The sequence below is a fragment of the Lepus europaeus genome, chromosome 10 (genome assembly GCF_033115175.1).
Source record: "Lepus europaeus isolate LE1 chromosome 10, mLepTim1.pri, whole genome shotgun sequence".
Classification (NCBI taxonomy): Eukaryota; Metazoa; Chordata; class Mammalia; order Lagomorpha; family Leporidae; genus Lepus; species Lepus europaeus.
In genome coordinates this window covers 64,621,175-64,634,659 of record NC_084836.1, presented here as the reverse complement: position 1 = coordinate 64,634,659, position 13,485 = coordinate 64,621,175, and the positions used below count along the sequence as shown (strand labels likewise).

The window sequence follows — 13,485 nt, the reverse complement described above, 5'->3', positions numbered from 1 at the left end:
CGGCAGAGGTCTACTGTGGCCAAGGCATTGTGGGGCACAGGCTTAAAATGTTTCCTGTGCTCAAGATTGCAAATGGGTTGTGTAAGACAAGACAAACGAGTGAAAAGTTATATAACAATCACAACTATAAATAACATCCCAGGACAATAGGAGAGATGACATAAGGCGACCGATTACTAATTATCACCTGGATTGCATACACAATAAATTGCTCAACAAGTCCAGAGGAGGGGAGATCTTCCCAGGCTAGGTCAATCACAGCAGGTTTTTATTTATGTCAAGGACAGAAGTTGACACAGGTCTTGAAGGCCGGTTCAGACTACAGATGTAGAAAGGACAGGAACAGAGACTTACTGGCGAAAGTTCAATATAAGAAACCAAAAGTTTACAAAAGCCTGGGACCCTGTTCAGAAGGCTGACCTAAGGTGCTGCCCAGAGTCCAAGCAGCCATGCTTACAGAGTGTAAACTCTGTAACAGGCCTGGGTTGTTTGTGGAATCACATTCTTTTCAGTGTCACCAAGACCACGTTTAAGCCTACTTCTCTGAGAAGCAACTGTGAAATGGGCCCCTTGGGTGAGAAGACTCCCTGGCTTCCATGCAGACAAGATTTGGCATCTAGCATGGGACACAAGAGGAACTTGGATGGTGTAAATGAATGGCACCAGTGCCTACTATGCCCCCAACACACTATGAGGAGCTTAAGATTTATAAAAAAGAGGGACTGGTATTGTGGCATACATGGTAAAACTGCCACATGTGATGCTGGCATCCCATATGGGTGCTGGTTCTAGTCCTGGCTGCTCCACTTCTGATCCAGCTTCCTGCTAATGGTCTGGGAAATGCAGTGGAAGATGGCCCAAGTACTGCCACCCATGTGAGAGACTGGATAGAGCTCTAGTCTCTTGGCTTCAGCCTGGCCCAGCCCTGGCCATTATAGCCATCAGGAGAGTGAACAAGCAGGTAGAAGATCTTTCCCTCTCTGTAACTTTCTTTTTATTTAAAAATTTATTTATTTATTTGAAAGGCAGAGTTACAGAGAGGCAGAGGAGGAGGGGGAGGGGGAGGGGGAGGGGGAGGGAGAGGGAGAGGGTTTTCCATCTGCTGGTTTACTCTCCAGATGGCCACAATGGCTGGAGCTGTACCAATCTGAAGCCAAGAGCCAGGAGCTTCTTCTGGGTCTCCCATGCAGGTGCAGGGGCCCAAGGACTTGGGCCATCTTCCACTGCTTTCTCAGGTCATAGCAGAGAGCTGGATCAGAAGTGGAGGAGCTGGGACTTGAAATGGCGCCCATATGGGATGCCAGCACTGCAGGCAGCGGCTTTACCCACTATGCCACAGTGCAGGCCTCTCTCCTGTAACTCTTTCAAATAAACAAACAAAAACCTTAGGGAAAAAAAAGATTAAAAAAAAGAAAAAGCTTCTGTCCTCAAGATGAACACCAAGACTGAAACACCAGAAGGCTTTGTAAGGAAAGAAATCATTCTCAATATTGTTAATCCAACTGCTAGTAAGTTTTTATTTTATTTTTTATTCAAAGACATCCTTAATTCTTTTCAGAGTCTTACAGATCATATCATCTTGCCCCCTTCCAAAAAAACTCCTGAATCTGCCCACCCCTCTCCTTCTCTGTAGTTAATGCAGGTCAAGCCTGCCATCACCTCTCACCTGAATTACTAAATAAGTCTTCTAGTTGGTTGCCCAACTTCTACCTCACCCCATTATAATCTACTGTACATTGAGCAGCCAAGGTGATCATTTACAAATACAAACCACACTGTATCACTTGCCTGCTTCAAACATTACAATGTTTCCCATTGTACCTGACATAAATCCAAACTCCTACTTAGGACCATGAAACTCTGCCTGATCTATCCCTGTGCCTCTGACCTTGCCTCACCTCACACCATGCTCCTAGTAGTGTTTAGGGCATTTTGGTTTTCTTTCTTTTTTTTTTTTTTTTAAAGTATTTTTATTTTAAAGATTTGTTTTATTTGAAAGGCAGAGTTACAGGAAGAGAGAGAGACAAAAGGAGAGATTTTTTCCATCTGCTGGTCCAATCCTCAGATGGCTACAGTGGCCGGAGCTCCGCCAGTCCAAGGGCAGGAGCCAGCAGCTTCTTCCGAGTCTCCCAAGTTAGTGCAGGAGCCCAAGCACTTGGGCCATCTTCTGCTGCTTTCCCAGGTGCATTAGCAGGGAGCGCAATAGGAAATGGAGCAGCCAGGAATCAAACCAGCAGCCACATGGAATGCCAGTGCTGCAGGCGGAGGCTTAGCCTGCTACACCACAGCACCAGTCCCTTTGCTTGCTTTCTGTTCCTCGATCACACCCAGCTCATTCTTGTCTCAGGACCTTTGCTTGTCTGGGTTAATGTTCTTCCTCGAGATATATATATATATATATATATATATATATATATATATATATTTTTTTTTTTTTTTTTTTTTAAAGATTTACTTATTTATTTGAAAGAGAGAAAGAGGGAGAAGCAGAGAGGCATCTACTGGTTTACTTCCCAGATGGCTGCAACAGCTGGGATTCGGGCAGGCCAAAATCAGAAGCTTCATCTGTTGGTTGCAGGAACCCAAATACTTGGGCCATCTTTTGCTGCTTTTCCACAGCCATTAGCAGGGAGCTGGATCAGATGGGGAGCAGTCAGAATGTGAACCAGTGCCCATATGAGATATGAGCATCTCAGGTAACGTCTGTGCTACAACAACTGGTCCCCTTCCTCTAGCTCTCTCTCTTGTGGGGTGGGCCCTTATAGTAGTGATTAACATGCCACTTGGGGGCTGGTGCTGTGGCATACTGGATTAAGCTATCGCCTGAGACTCCAGCATGCCATATGGGTACAAGTTCGACTCCTGGATGTTCCACTTCCAATTCAGCTCCCTACTAATGTGCCTGGGAAAGCAGCAGCAGATAGCCCAAGTACTTGGGCTCCTGCACCCATGTGGGAGACCTGTAAGAGGATCCTTGTCTTGGCTTTCGTCTGGCCCAGCTCTAGCCATCATAGCCATTTGGGGGGTGAACCAGCAGATGGAAGATCTCTCTGTCTCTCTGTAACTCTTTCAAATAAAATAAATAAATCTTAAAAAAAAAAAAAAAGATGCTACCTGGGACACCTGCATCCCATTATCAGAGTGCTTGGGTTGAATCCCAGCTCCACTTCTGATTCCACCTTCCTATTAGTGCACAGCCTGAAAGGCAGCAGGTGATGGCTCCAGTATGTGGGTGTTTGCTGTCCAAGTTAGAGACCTAGATTGAGTTCTCAACTCCTGGCTTCAGCTTGGTCTAGCCCTGGTTGTTATGAGCATTTGGGAAATGAACCAGTGGACAGAACATCTCTGTTTCTTTCTGTCTTTCAAATAAATGAAAATAATTTTCTTACAGGTTAACTTTTATATAAGAAAAGTGGACCCCTCCCAATATATTAAAATAGTATCTTGGCCAGCGCCGTGGCTCAACAGGCTAATCCTCTGCCTTGCGGCACCGGCACACCGGGTTCTAGTCCCGGTTGGGGTGCCGGATTCTGTCCTGGTTGCCCCCATTCCAGGCCAGCTCTCTGCTATGGCCCGGGAGTACAGTGGAGGATGGCCCAAGTGCTTGGGCCCTACACCCCATGGGAGACCAGGATAAGCACCTGGCTCCTGGTTTTGGATCAGCGCGGTGCGCCGGCCACAGCGGCCATTGGAGGGTGAACCAACGGCAAAGGAAGACCTTTCTCTTTGTCTCTCTCTCTCTCTCACTGTCCACTCTGCCTGTCAAAAAATTTTTTTGAAAATAGTATCTCTATATACTTTTTTTAAAGAAATTTTTTAAGATTTATTTTATTTATTTGAAAGAGTTACAGAGAGAGGCAAAAAGAGAAAGAGGGGTCTCCCATCCACTGATTCACTCCCCAAACAGCCAGAGCTGAGCTAATCTGAAGCCAGGAGCTCTTTCCAGGTCTCCCACGTGGGTGCAGGGCCTAAGGACTTGGCTCATCTTCTGCTGCTTTCTCAGGCACATTAGCAGGGAGCTGGATGGGAAGTGGAGCAGCCAGGACTCACACCAGCACCCATATGGGATGTTGGCATTGCAGACCAGGGCTTTACCCACTACGCCACAGCCCGGCCCTTATTTATGCTTTCATAGTCTAGATATATACCAGAAGAATACAAAATGATGGTTCTCACCATATACCTTTTTATTTTGATTTCTGATCTATATAAATATATTACCTATTCAAAAAATAGTTATGATAGGGGTAAATCAGTACCCATAGCAGGGGCCTGTTAACCTGGCAACATGAGGCCTGGTCTGCTCCTCAGATGGTAAATCCTGAGTGACTCACTTTAAATGACAGTACCAGAATACAGACAAGGCCCTGCCAGGGTGAGGAGCCAACCTGACACACCCCACGACCTCTCGACACCCCAGGAGAGTTTGCTCTACTCTCATCAATATGCCTTTTGTGGCTGGAGGCTGCACAGACCTAGAAAGGGTCCAGAGGCTAGTGCTGTGGTGCAGTGGGTTAAGCCATGGTCTGTGGCACCAGCATCCCACATGGGCACCAGTTTGTGTCCCAGCTATTCCACTTCTTCTTCTTTTTCTTTTTTTTTGACAGGCAGAGTGGACAGTGAGAGAGAGAGACAGAGAGAAAGGTCTTCCTTTGCCATTGGTTCACCCTCCAATGGCCGCCACAGCCAGCGCGCTGCGGCCGGCGCACCGTGCTGATCCGATGGCAGGAGCCAGGTGCTTCTCCTGGTCTCCCATGGGGTGCAGGGCCCAAGCACTTGGGCCATCCTTCACTGCACTCCCTGGCCACAGCAGAGAGCTGGCCTGGAAGGGGGGCAACCGGGACAGAATCCAGCACCCCAACCGGGACTAGAACCCGGTGTGCTGGCGCTGCAAGGCGGAGGATTAGCCTATTGAGCCGCGGCGCCGGCTCTCGGCTATTCCACTTCTGATCCATATCCCTGCTAATGGCATGAGAAAGCAGTAGAGGATGGCCTGAGTCCTTGGGCCCTTGCACCCATGTGGGAGACTGGGAATAAGCTCCTGACTCCTAGTTTTTGCCTGGCCAGCCTGCCACTGTGGCCATCTGGGGAGAGAACCAGCAGATGGAAGATTCTCTGTCTTGCCTTCTCTCTTTCTCTGTAACTCTGCCTTTCAACTAAATAAATCTTTAAATGCAGCCTGAATTTTATTCAGCTCAAGTGTCTGTACTTCTTTGGGTGGTTGGAAACTAGAAAGAAAGGATAAACCCAGAGGCTTAAGGGGAGCCCATGGGAGTTACATAAGCAATGAATGGGGGAAGGGACGTAAGACACCACTTACTGGTGTCCTGGTTTAGAAAACAGGATCATCGCTAGCTGGCTAGGAGTGGCAGAGATCAAGCAGCACTCACAGCCGAGGGCAGTGAGGACCCTCCAGGACGCCGTGTGAAGGATGCGTCTTAATCACTGTACTGCGTGGCAGCTGTGAGGCTTCCTTACACTGCCCAGTAAGATGTGGCTACCTCAGGTCTGACAAGGCTGGCTGAGGGACACTTACTAAAGGTGCCAGCTGTCATATAAAAATGCAGAGTTCTCGACTGCATCACAAGCTGGTCTTGTCAACAGATCCCAGGGAAAATGGTATGTACACTTCCCCACTCCCTATCAGGCAGTAGGCAGGCTAAATGCGCCTGCAGGGAGTCTGGCTGATGACCTGAAGCACTGTATCATCAAACTGCAGAGAGAACTTACCTGGAAAGTGCAGAAGTTAAATCACAGGCAGGAAGATGGAGCCCAGAGTTCCCAGAGAGGAAAGGAAGCCACCAAGATACTGTCAGAAGCCGGAAACAAGCAGCTGACCATTTGACAGCAGAAAAACCCCAAGGTGACCTAGAAGACCATCTGAACCACTCACTGGACCTGTGTGGTATCCACCTTGAGATGGACTCTGCAAGGCCCTACCCTGTGGCTACCACTGTTCCTCTGTTCCAAACCTCCACTGGGGCAGGAGAGTAGAGGCAGGATACAGTGACTTCCCAGGGGTCCCAAACCCTAAGAGCAGGCTCCGCCGCCTTTCACCCCACTAAGGTTGACATCAGACCAACTCACCTGTACTGGCTCCTCCAAGACTCCACTGCAGATGGGACAGATAAGGTCTTCGTCAACATCCCCCTGGAAACGAGTTACATCATACCCCATGTCTCATCACTGAAACCCAGGTCCTGGGAGGAAAAACAGAAAAAGAGCAGTTCAGAACCAAGGTATATAGGGTAAACATGAACTCACTGCCAAGATTTTGTTGTTGTTGTTAAGATTTTATTTGTTGGCTGGCGCCGCGGCTCAATAGGCTAATCCTCTGCCTTGCGGCACCGGCACACCGGGTTCTAGTCCCAGTCGGGGTGCCGGATTCTGTCCCGGTTGCCCCTCTTCCAGGCCAGCTCTCTGCTGTGGCCCAGGAGTGCAGTGGAGGATGGGCCAAGTGCTTGGGCCCTGCACCCCATGGGAGACCAGGAGAAGCACCTGGCTCCTGCCATCGGATCAGCATGATGCGCCGGCCGTAGCGCGCTGGCCCCGGCGGCCATTGGAGGGTGAACCAACGGCAAAGGAAGACCTTTCTCTCTGTCTCTCTCTCACTGTCCACTCTGCCTGTCAAAAAAAAAAAAAAAAAAAAAAAGATTTTATTTGTTTGAAGAGTAGAATGACAGACAAAGAAGAGGAGACGAGAAAGAGATCTTCCTTCTGCTGGGTCACTCCCTAAAGGGCCAAAATGGCTGCAGCTGGGCCAGGGCAAAGCTAGGAGCCAGAACTCTATCCAGGTCTTCCACGTGGGTGGCACGAGCACAAGTACTCAGGCCATCTTCTACTGCTTTCCCAGGCATTAGCAGGAAGATGAGTCTGAAGCAGAGCAGCCAGGACTCAATTTGGCACTCCAATACAGGATGCCTGCATTATAGGTGGTGGCTTAACCTGCAGTTAAGTTAACCTGCAGTGGCTTAACTTAGACAATGCTAGGCCCCCATTAATTTTTTTTAAAGACTTATTTATTATATTTGATAGGCAGAGTTGTGGGGGGAGGAGACAGAGTCAGAGACAGGGAGAGACAGAGGTGCCGTTAATTTTTTAAAAAATTATTTATTGGGGCTGGCGCTGTGACGTAGCATTGTAAAGCTGCCACCTGCAGTGCTGGCATCTCATATGGGCACCGGTTCAAGTCCCGGCTGCTCCACTTCTGATCCACCTCTCTGCTATTGCCTGGGAAAGCAGTAGAAGATGGCCCAAGTCCTTGGGCCCCTGTACCATATGGGAGATCCAGAAGAAGCTCCTGGTTCCTGGCTTCAGATTGGCCCAGTTCCAGCCGTTGTGTCCATCTGGGGAGTGAACTAGCAGATGAAAGACCTCTTTCTCCTCTCTGCCTCTACCTATCTGTAACTCTGCATTTCAAATAAATAAATAAATCTTTTTTAAAAATGTATTTATTTACTTTTATTTATTTGAGTGACAGAGCTATGGGAAAAGGAAGAGAGAGAAAGAGATCATCTACCCACTGATTCACTCCTCAAATGTCCCCAACAGCTTGGAGGGGAGGGAAGCTTACTCAATAAACAATCCTACTATCGCAAGTCATTACATAAGTATACATTTAAAACACAAATTAGTAAATGATTTCAAAGACTAATCATAGGGCCGGCGCCACGGCTCACTAGGCTAATCCTCCGCCTTGCGGCACCGGCACACCAGGTTCTAGTCCCGGTCGGGGTGCTGGATTCTGTCCCGGTTGCCCCTCTTCCAGGCCAGCTCTCTGCTGTGGCCAGGGAGTGCAGTGGAGGATGGCCCAAGTGCTTGGGCCCTGCACCCCATGGGAGACCAGGAGAAGCACCTGGCTCCTGCCATCGGATTAGCGCGGTGTGGCGGCCGCAGCGCGCCTACCGCGGCGGCCATTGGAGGGTGAACCAGCGGCAAAAAGGAAGACCTTTCTCTCTGTCTCTCTCTCACTGTCCATTCTGCCTGTCAAAAAAAAAAAAAAAAAAAAAAAAAAAAAAAAAAACTAATCATAGGCCTTTCTCTCTGTCTCTCTCTCTCACTGTCCATTCTGCCTGTCAAAAAAAAAAAAAAAAAAACACTAATCATAGGCCTTTCTCTCTCTCTCTCTCTCTCTCTCTCACTGTCCACTCTGCCTGTCAAAAAAAAAAAAAAAAAAAATTGGTCGCAACAGCTGGAGCTGCACAGATCTGAAGCCAGGAGCCAGAAAGTTCCTCCAGGTCTTCTCACACGGGTGCAGGAGCCTAAGGACTTGAGCCATCTTATACTGCTTTCCCAGGCCATAGCAGAAAGCTGGACTGGAAGTGGACACGAACCGGCGCCCATTTGGGATGCTGGCACTGCAGGCGGTGGCTTTACCTGTTGCGCCCCTTCCCATAAACTTTTTAAAGCCTTCTCGTATACCTGCTCTCTTGTCTCTGGGGCCCAAAGTTCAGGCTTGGGCTTATGAACATTCTTTTGAAACTGTCAGTGTAAACAACCCTGGGCTGTTTCCTACAACATGGAGCAAGAAGGGAGGCACCTACCATGTATTTGTCTCTCCTCAGACCTTTGATCTTCTGTCCTAGGCCAATATAATTGAACAAAAAAGAAGCAAAGGATAGAATTCTCTTGAGTAATCTGTAAGTGGTGATGGGATAGGGTCAGCATATAAATGATTATATTAAGGATGTAAGGAAGTGAAGGTCTTTTGCAAACTAAACTCACTGAACTAAAAAGTCAGGCTGGAGGTGAGAGAACACGAGCAGCCCAGTGTCTGTCCTTACAGGGACCTAGATCATGGAGTGCAGCAGTCAAATCCCTCTGGTGTCATTCACATGCGGCCACACTCCAGGAATGATATTCCCTTTCTCCTGCCACATGGCTCCAGTGGGAGTTGCCTTATTAGCACCTTGAGGCCACAGCTGACTGAGCCAAGGCGGGTGGGGCCAATGAATCCCACTCCTAAGAGTCTGAGCTGGCTCTTCCCTAGCTTCCGTGTGAAATGAGGAACACAGAAATCAGGTCTGCAAGGAAAAGGAAAGACAGTCACGGCTGGAAAGGCATGGGAGAGAGTCCTGAGATTTCAGAGCCCCTGGTTTGTCCCAAGACCCAGCTGCCTTCCTATCTTTGGGTTCTGAGAGACGCCCTATCTTCATCTTTTTGCCTAAGTGATTTTGAGTTTTGTTGCTGTATCTCACAACCAAAAGAGTCCTGACTCATAGAAAAAGCAAGGCAGAATCCTAGCATCACCTCAGAAGTTTGAAAGGGAAGGAAAAATTTACAACATTTTATCCTTCTAACCTAAAACCAGATTTTTAAAAGATTAGCCAGGGGCAAGGGCTGTGGCACTGCAGCTTACGCCAGCTGGGATACCTGAATCATTCTGGAGTGTCTGATTCAAATCTCAGTTGCGCTGTTTCCCATCCACCTTCTTGCTAATATGTACCCTGGGAAGCAGCAGATGATGGTTCAGGTACTTAGGCCCCTGCCACCCATGTGGGAAACCCAGATGGAGTTCCTGGCTCCTGGCTTCAGCCTGGCCCAGCCTTAGTTACTATAGATATTTGGGGAGTGAACCAGCAGGTGGAAAATTTCTCTTTAATGAATTCTAGTTCCCTAAGGTAAGTGGTGGGGAGATTAGCACAGGTATGAGGAGTGCAGAAGAGACAGTTCTCAATCAGACCGGATATGGCTTGCAAAGACTTCACAGACTTGGCTTACAAGGTATGTTTTCAACAAGCTTTCTCAACCTCAGCAGCAGAGTCACTTGGAACTAGAAAATTATTTGCTGTGGGGGCTGTCGTGTGGTATCTACCCACTAGGTGTCAGTAGCAATCCCCCAGGAGTGACAACTACATATGTCTGCAGACACTGGCAAATATCCATGGTGAGAGAGAGGTAGGGTAGGGCTGTGGTGCTTAATCAGCAGCACTCTTTTTCTATTTTCTTTTTAAAGATTTTATTTATTTATTTATGAGGTGGAGTTACAGAGAGGGAGAGAGACAGAGAACAAGGTCTTCCATCCGCTGGTTCACTCCCCAAATGGCCACAACGGCCAGCACTGGGCCAATCTGAAGGCAGGAGCCAGAAGCTTCTTCTGAGTCTCCCACACAGGTGCAGGACCCAAGGACTTAGACCATCTTCCACTGCTTTCCCAGGCCATTAACAGCTGGATTGGAAGAAGAGCAGCTGGTTCTAGAATAGTTGCCCATATGGGATGCTGGCACTGCAGGTGGAGGCTTAGCCTCCTATACCATAGTGCTGGCCCAGCTGCATTCTTTATGGGCACTGGTTCTAGTCCCCACTTCTGATCCAGCTCCCTGCTAATGCGCCTGAGAAAGCAGCAGGAGATGGCCCAACTACCACATCCACGTGGGAGATCCAAACAAAGTTTGGCCTGTCCCAGCTCTGGCCACTGCAGTCATTTGGGGAGTAAACCAACAGATGCAAGGCCTCTCTCTTTCCATCTTTCCCTCTCTCTGTTACTCTGTCTTTCAAATAAATAAATAAATCTTTAATAAAAATATCCTCTGGGGGAAAAAAGTGGTCCTGGCTGAGAAAAGGCATTAGAGTCAGAGCAGGGCCTGGGCCTTTTGAAGTAAATAAAATAACATGAAACATAACTAGAAAACAGCACAGGGTTTGTGTAGAGATGTGTTGAAAGATGAAGACAGGGGCTGGTGCTGTGGCACAGTGGATAAAGCCGCCGCCTGCAGTGCCGGCATACCATATGGCTGCTGGTTCGAGTCCTGGTTGCTCCACTTCTGATCCAACTCTCTGCTATGGCCTGGGCAAGTAGTGCAAGATGGCCCAAATCCTTGGGCCCCTATACCCACGTGGGATACCCAGAAGAAGCTCCTGGCTTCGGATCGGCAGGTGCTCTGGCTGTTGCAGCCAACTGGGGAATGAACCAGTGGACAGAGGACCTCTTTCTGCTTCTCCTTCTCTCCTCTCTCTGTGTAACTCTTTCAAATAAATAAATCTTTAAAAAAAATAAGGATGAAGACAAAGAAGGCAGGAGTCCAGCACTAAGGGCCCTGGTGTAGTAGGCTAGTTAGAATTACACTAGGCGCTGTGGTATAATAGGCTAAGCCTCTGCCTGTGGCGCTGGCATCCCATGTGGACGCCAGTTCATGTCCTGGATGCTCCTCTTCCAATCCAGCTCCCTGCTAATGGCCTGGGAAAGCAGTGGAAGATGCCTCAAGTGCTTGGGACCCTGCACCCGTGTGGAGAGTCGAGGAAGAAGCTCCTGGCTCTTGGCCTCGGGTTGGCTCAGCTCCAGCTGTTGTGGCCATTTGGGGAATGAACCAGCAGATGGAAGACTTTTCTCTCTGTCTCTTTCTCTGTCTGTAACTCTGCCTCTCAAATAAATAAATAAACTTTTTAAAAATAAAAAAGAATTAGCCTAAAAGGGGCTGGCATTGTGGCATAGTGGATTAAACCCCTGCCTGAGGTGCTGGCATCCCATAGGGGTACCAGTTTGCTGCTCCACTTCTGATCCAGCTCCCTGCTAATGTGTCTGGGAAAGCAGGGGATGATGGCTCAAGTGCTTGGACACCTGTGCCCACAAGGGAGACTTGGAAGAAATTCCTAGCATTGCGAAGCCTGGGGCATCATTTTTAATTTTTAAAAAAAATTTATTTATTTGAAAGGCAGAGTTAGAGAGAGAGGAAGAGACAGAGAAAGAGATCTTCCACCCAGTGGTTCACTTCCCAAATGGCCACAATAGCCAGGCCTGGGTCAAGCCAAGTAGGAGCCAGGAGCTTCATCCAGGTCTCCCACATGGGTACAGGGATCCAAGGACCTGGGCCCATCTTCCACTGCTTTCCCAGGTGCATCAGCAGAGACCTGGATCAGAAGTGGAACAGCCAAGACTCAAACCAGGCCTCATATGGGATGCCAGCTTAATCCAGCACACCACAGTGTTGGCCCTGTGGATGTCAATTTGTACTTTTTTTTTTTTAAGATTTATTTATTGATTTGGAAGGCAAAGTTGAAGGGAGACACACACACACACACACACACAGAGAGAGAGAGAGAGAGAGAGAGAGAATCTTCCATTCACTGGTTCACTCCCCAATTGGTTCTCTCCCCAGATGGCTGCAATGGCCAGAGCTGGGCCAATCTGAAGCTAGGAGCCTCTTCTGGGTCTCCCCTGTGAGTGCTGGGGCCCAAGCATTTGAACTATCTTCTGCAGTTTTCCCAAGTGTTAGCAGAGAGAGGGATCATAAGTGGAGCAACTCTAACCAGAGTCCATATGGGATGCCAGTACTGCAGACAGCGACGCTGGCCACCAGTTTGTATGTTTTAATTTTTTGACAATTTCAGACTCACAAAAAAGTTGTGATAATAGTGCAAAGAATTTACATACCCTTCATTTACATTTCCCAAACGTTAAGACTGTACCACATTTATTATATAATTCTCTCTACATATGCAACCAGATGAATTTTTAAAGTTTTTCTAAAAAACTAGGAGTAAATTTCAGACTTCACACTTTTATCCCTAAACATGTTACAGAGAATTTCCTTAAAAGAACATTCTCTTGGCTAACGATAGTGAACTTAAGAATATCAGGAAATGGACACTGAGGTAGTCCTATGTGTCTCATGGACTCATCCAGATTTTATTTTTTCCTTTTTTTTTGACAGCTAGAATTAGACACTGAAAGAGAGACAGAGAGAAAGGTCTTCCTTTTCCGTTGGTTCACTCTCTAAATGACCGCCTCGGCCAGAGTTGCGCTGATCCGAAGCCAGGAGCCAGGTGCTTCCTCCTGGTCTCCCACGCGGGTGCAGGCACCCAAGCACTTGGGCCATCCTCCACTGCCCTCCTGGGCCACAGCAGAGAGCTGGACTGGAAGAGGAGCAACTGGGACTAGAACTCGGCACCTATATGGGATGCCGGTGCCACAGGCGGAGGATTAACCAAGTGAGCCACAGCACCGGGCCCATCATCCAGATTTTAAAAACTCCTTTAATCTGAAAGTCTTTCTGCCTTTCATGACTTTGACATATTTAAGAACACAGACCACTTAAATGACAATGTATCTCAATTTTCATTCGTCAAATGACTCTTCACGATTAAAGTGAAGTTTTCATTTTGGGGCAAAAACACCACTGCAATGATGCCAGGTTCCTGCTGCGTCCCATCAGGGGCACGTGGTGCTGATCTGTATCGTCACTGGTGATGGGAACGTTAACCCTCTGGTTAAGTGTTGTCTCCCAACTTTCCCTCCTGTAGAGTTACTAGCTTTCCTTTGTAATTAGTAAGAAAATTGTGGGGAGACTTTGAGCATGTACACCTGCAGAATTTTAAGCAAGAAACTGACATAATCAGTTTTCTGTTTTACACAAGTGAGTCTAACAGCTGTGTAGAAAAAAAAAAAAGAAAAAAGAAAACAGGAGGGAAGATGAAAGGAAGTGGGACCTTTTAGAAAATTGTAAAAATTCAGTATTAAAAAAAGTTTAAGGACTAGAACTGTGGCAA

The 13,485-nt window shown here is 47.8% G+C and overlaps 1 protein-coding gene across 3 annotated transcripts in view; it reads right to left on the bottom strand.

Moving 5' to 3' along the window:
- The window catches only part of RNF41 (ring finger protein 41), a 29,565-nt gene that overhangs the window by 3,939 nt on the left and 12,141 nt on the right, over positions 1 to 13,485 (bottom strand). Inside the window, exons 3-4 of one of the 3 annotated variants that reach the window (XM_062203466.1) lie at positions 6,499 to 6,624; positions 6,088 to 6,200 (exon numbers count right to left, since the gene is read on the bottom strand). In XM_062203466.1, the coding sequence (XP_062059450.1) occupies positions 6,088 to 6,177 (90 nt within the window). In that variant the 5' untranslated portion in view covers positions 6,178 to 6,200; positions 6,499 to 6,624. Of the gene's footprint in view, positions 1 to 5,730; positions 5,810 to 6,087; positions 6,201 to 6,498; positions 6,625 to 13,485 lie in introns of those variants that run through there. The other 2 variants (XM_062203467.1, XM_062203465.1) reach the window with 2 other exon arrangements.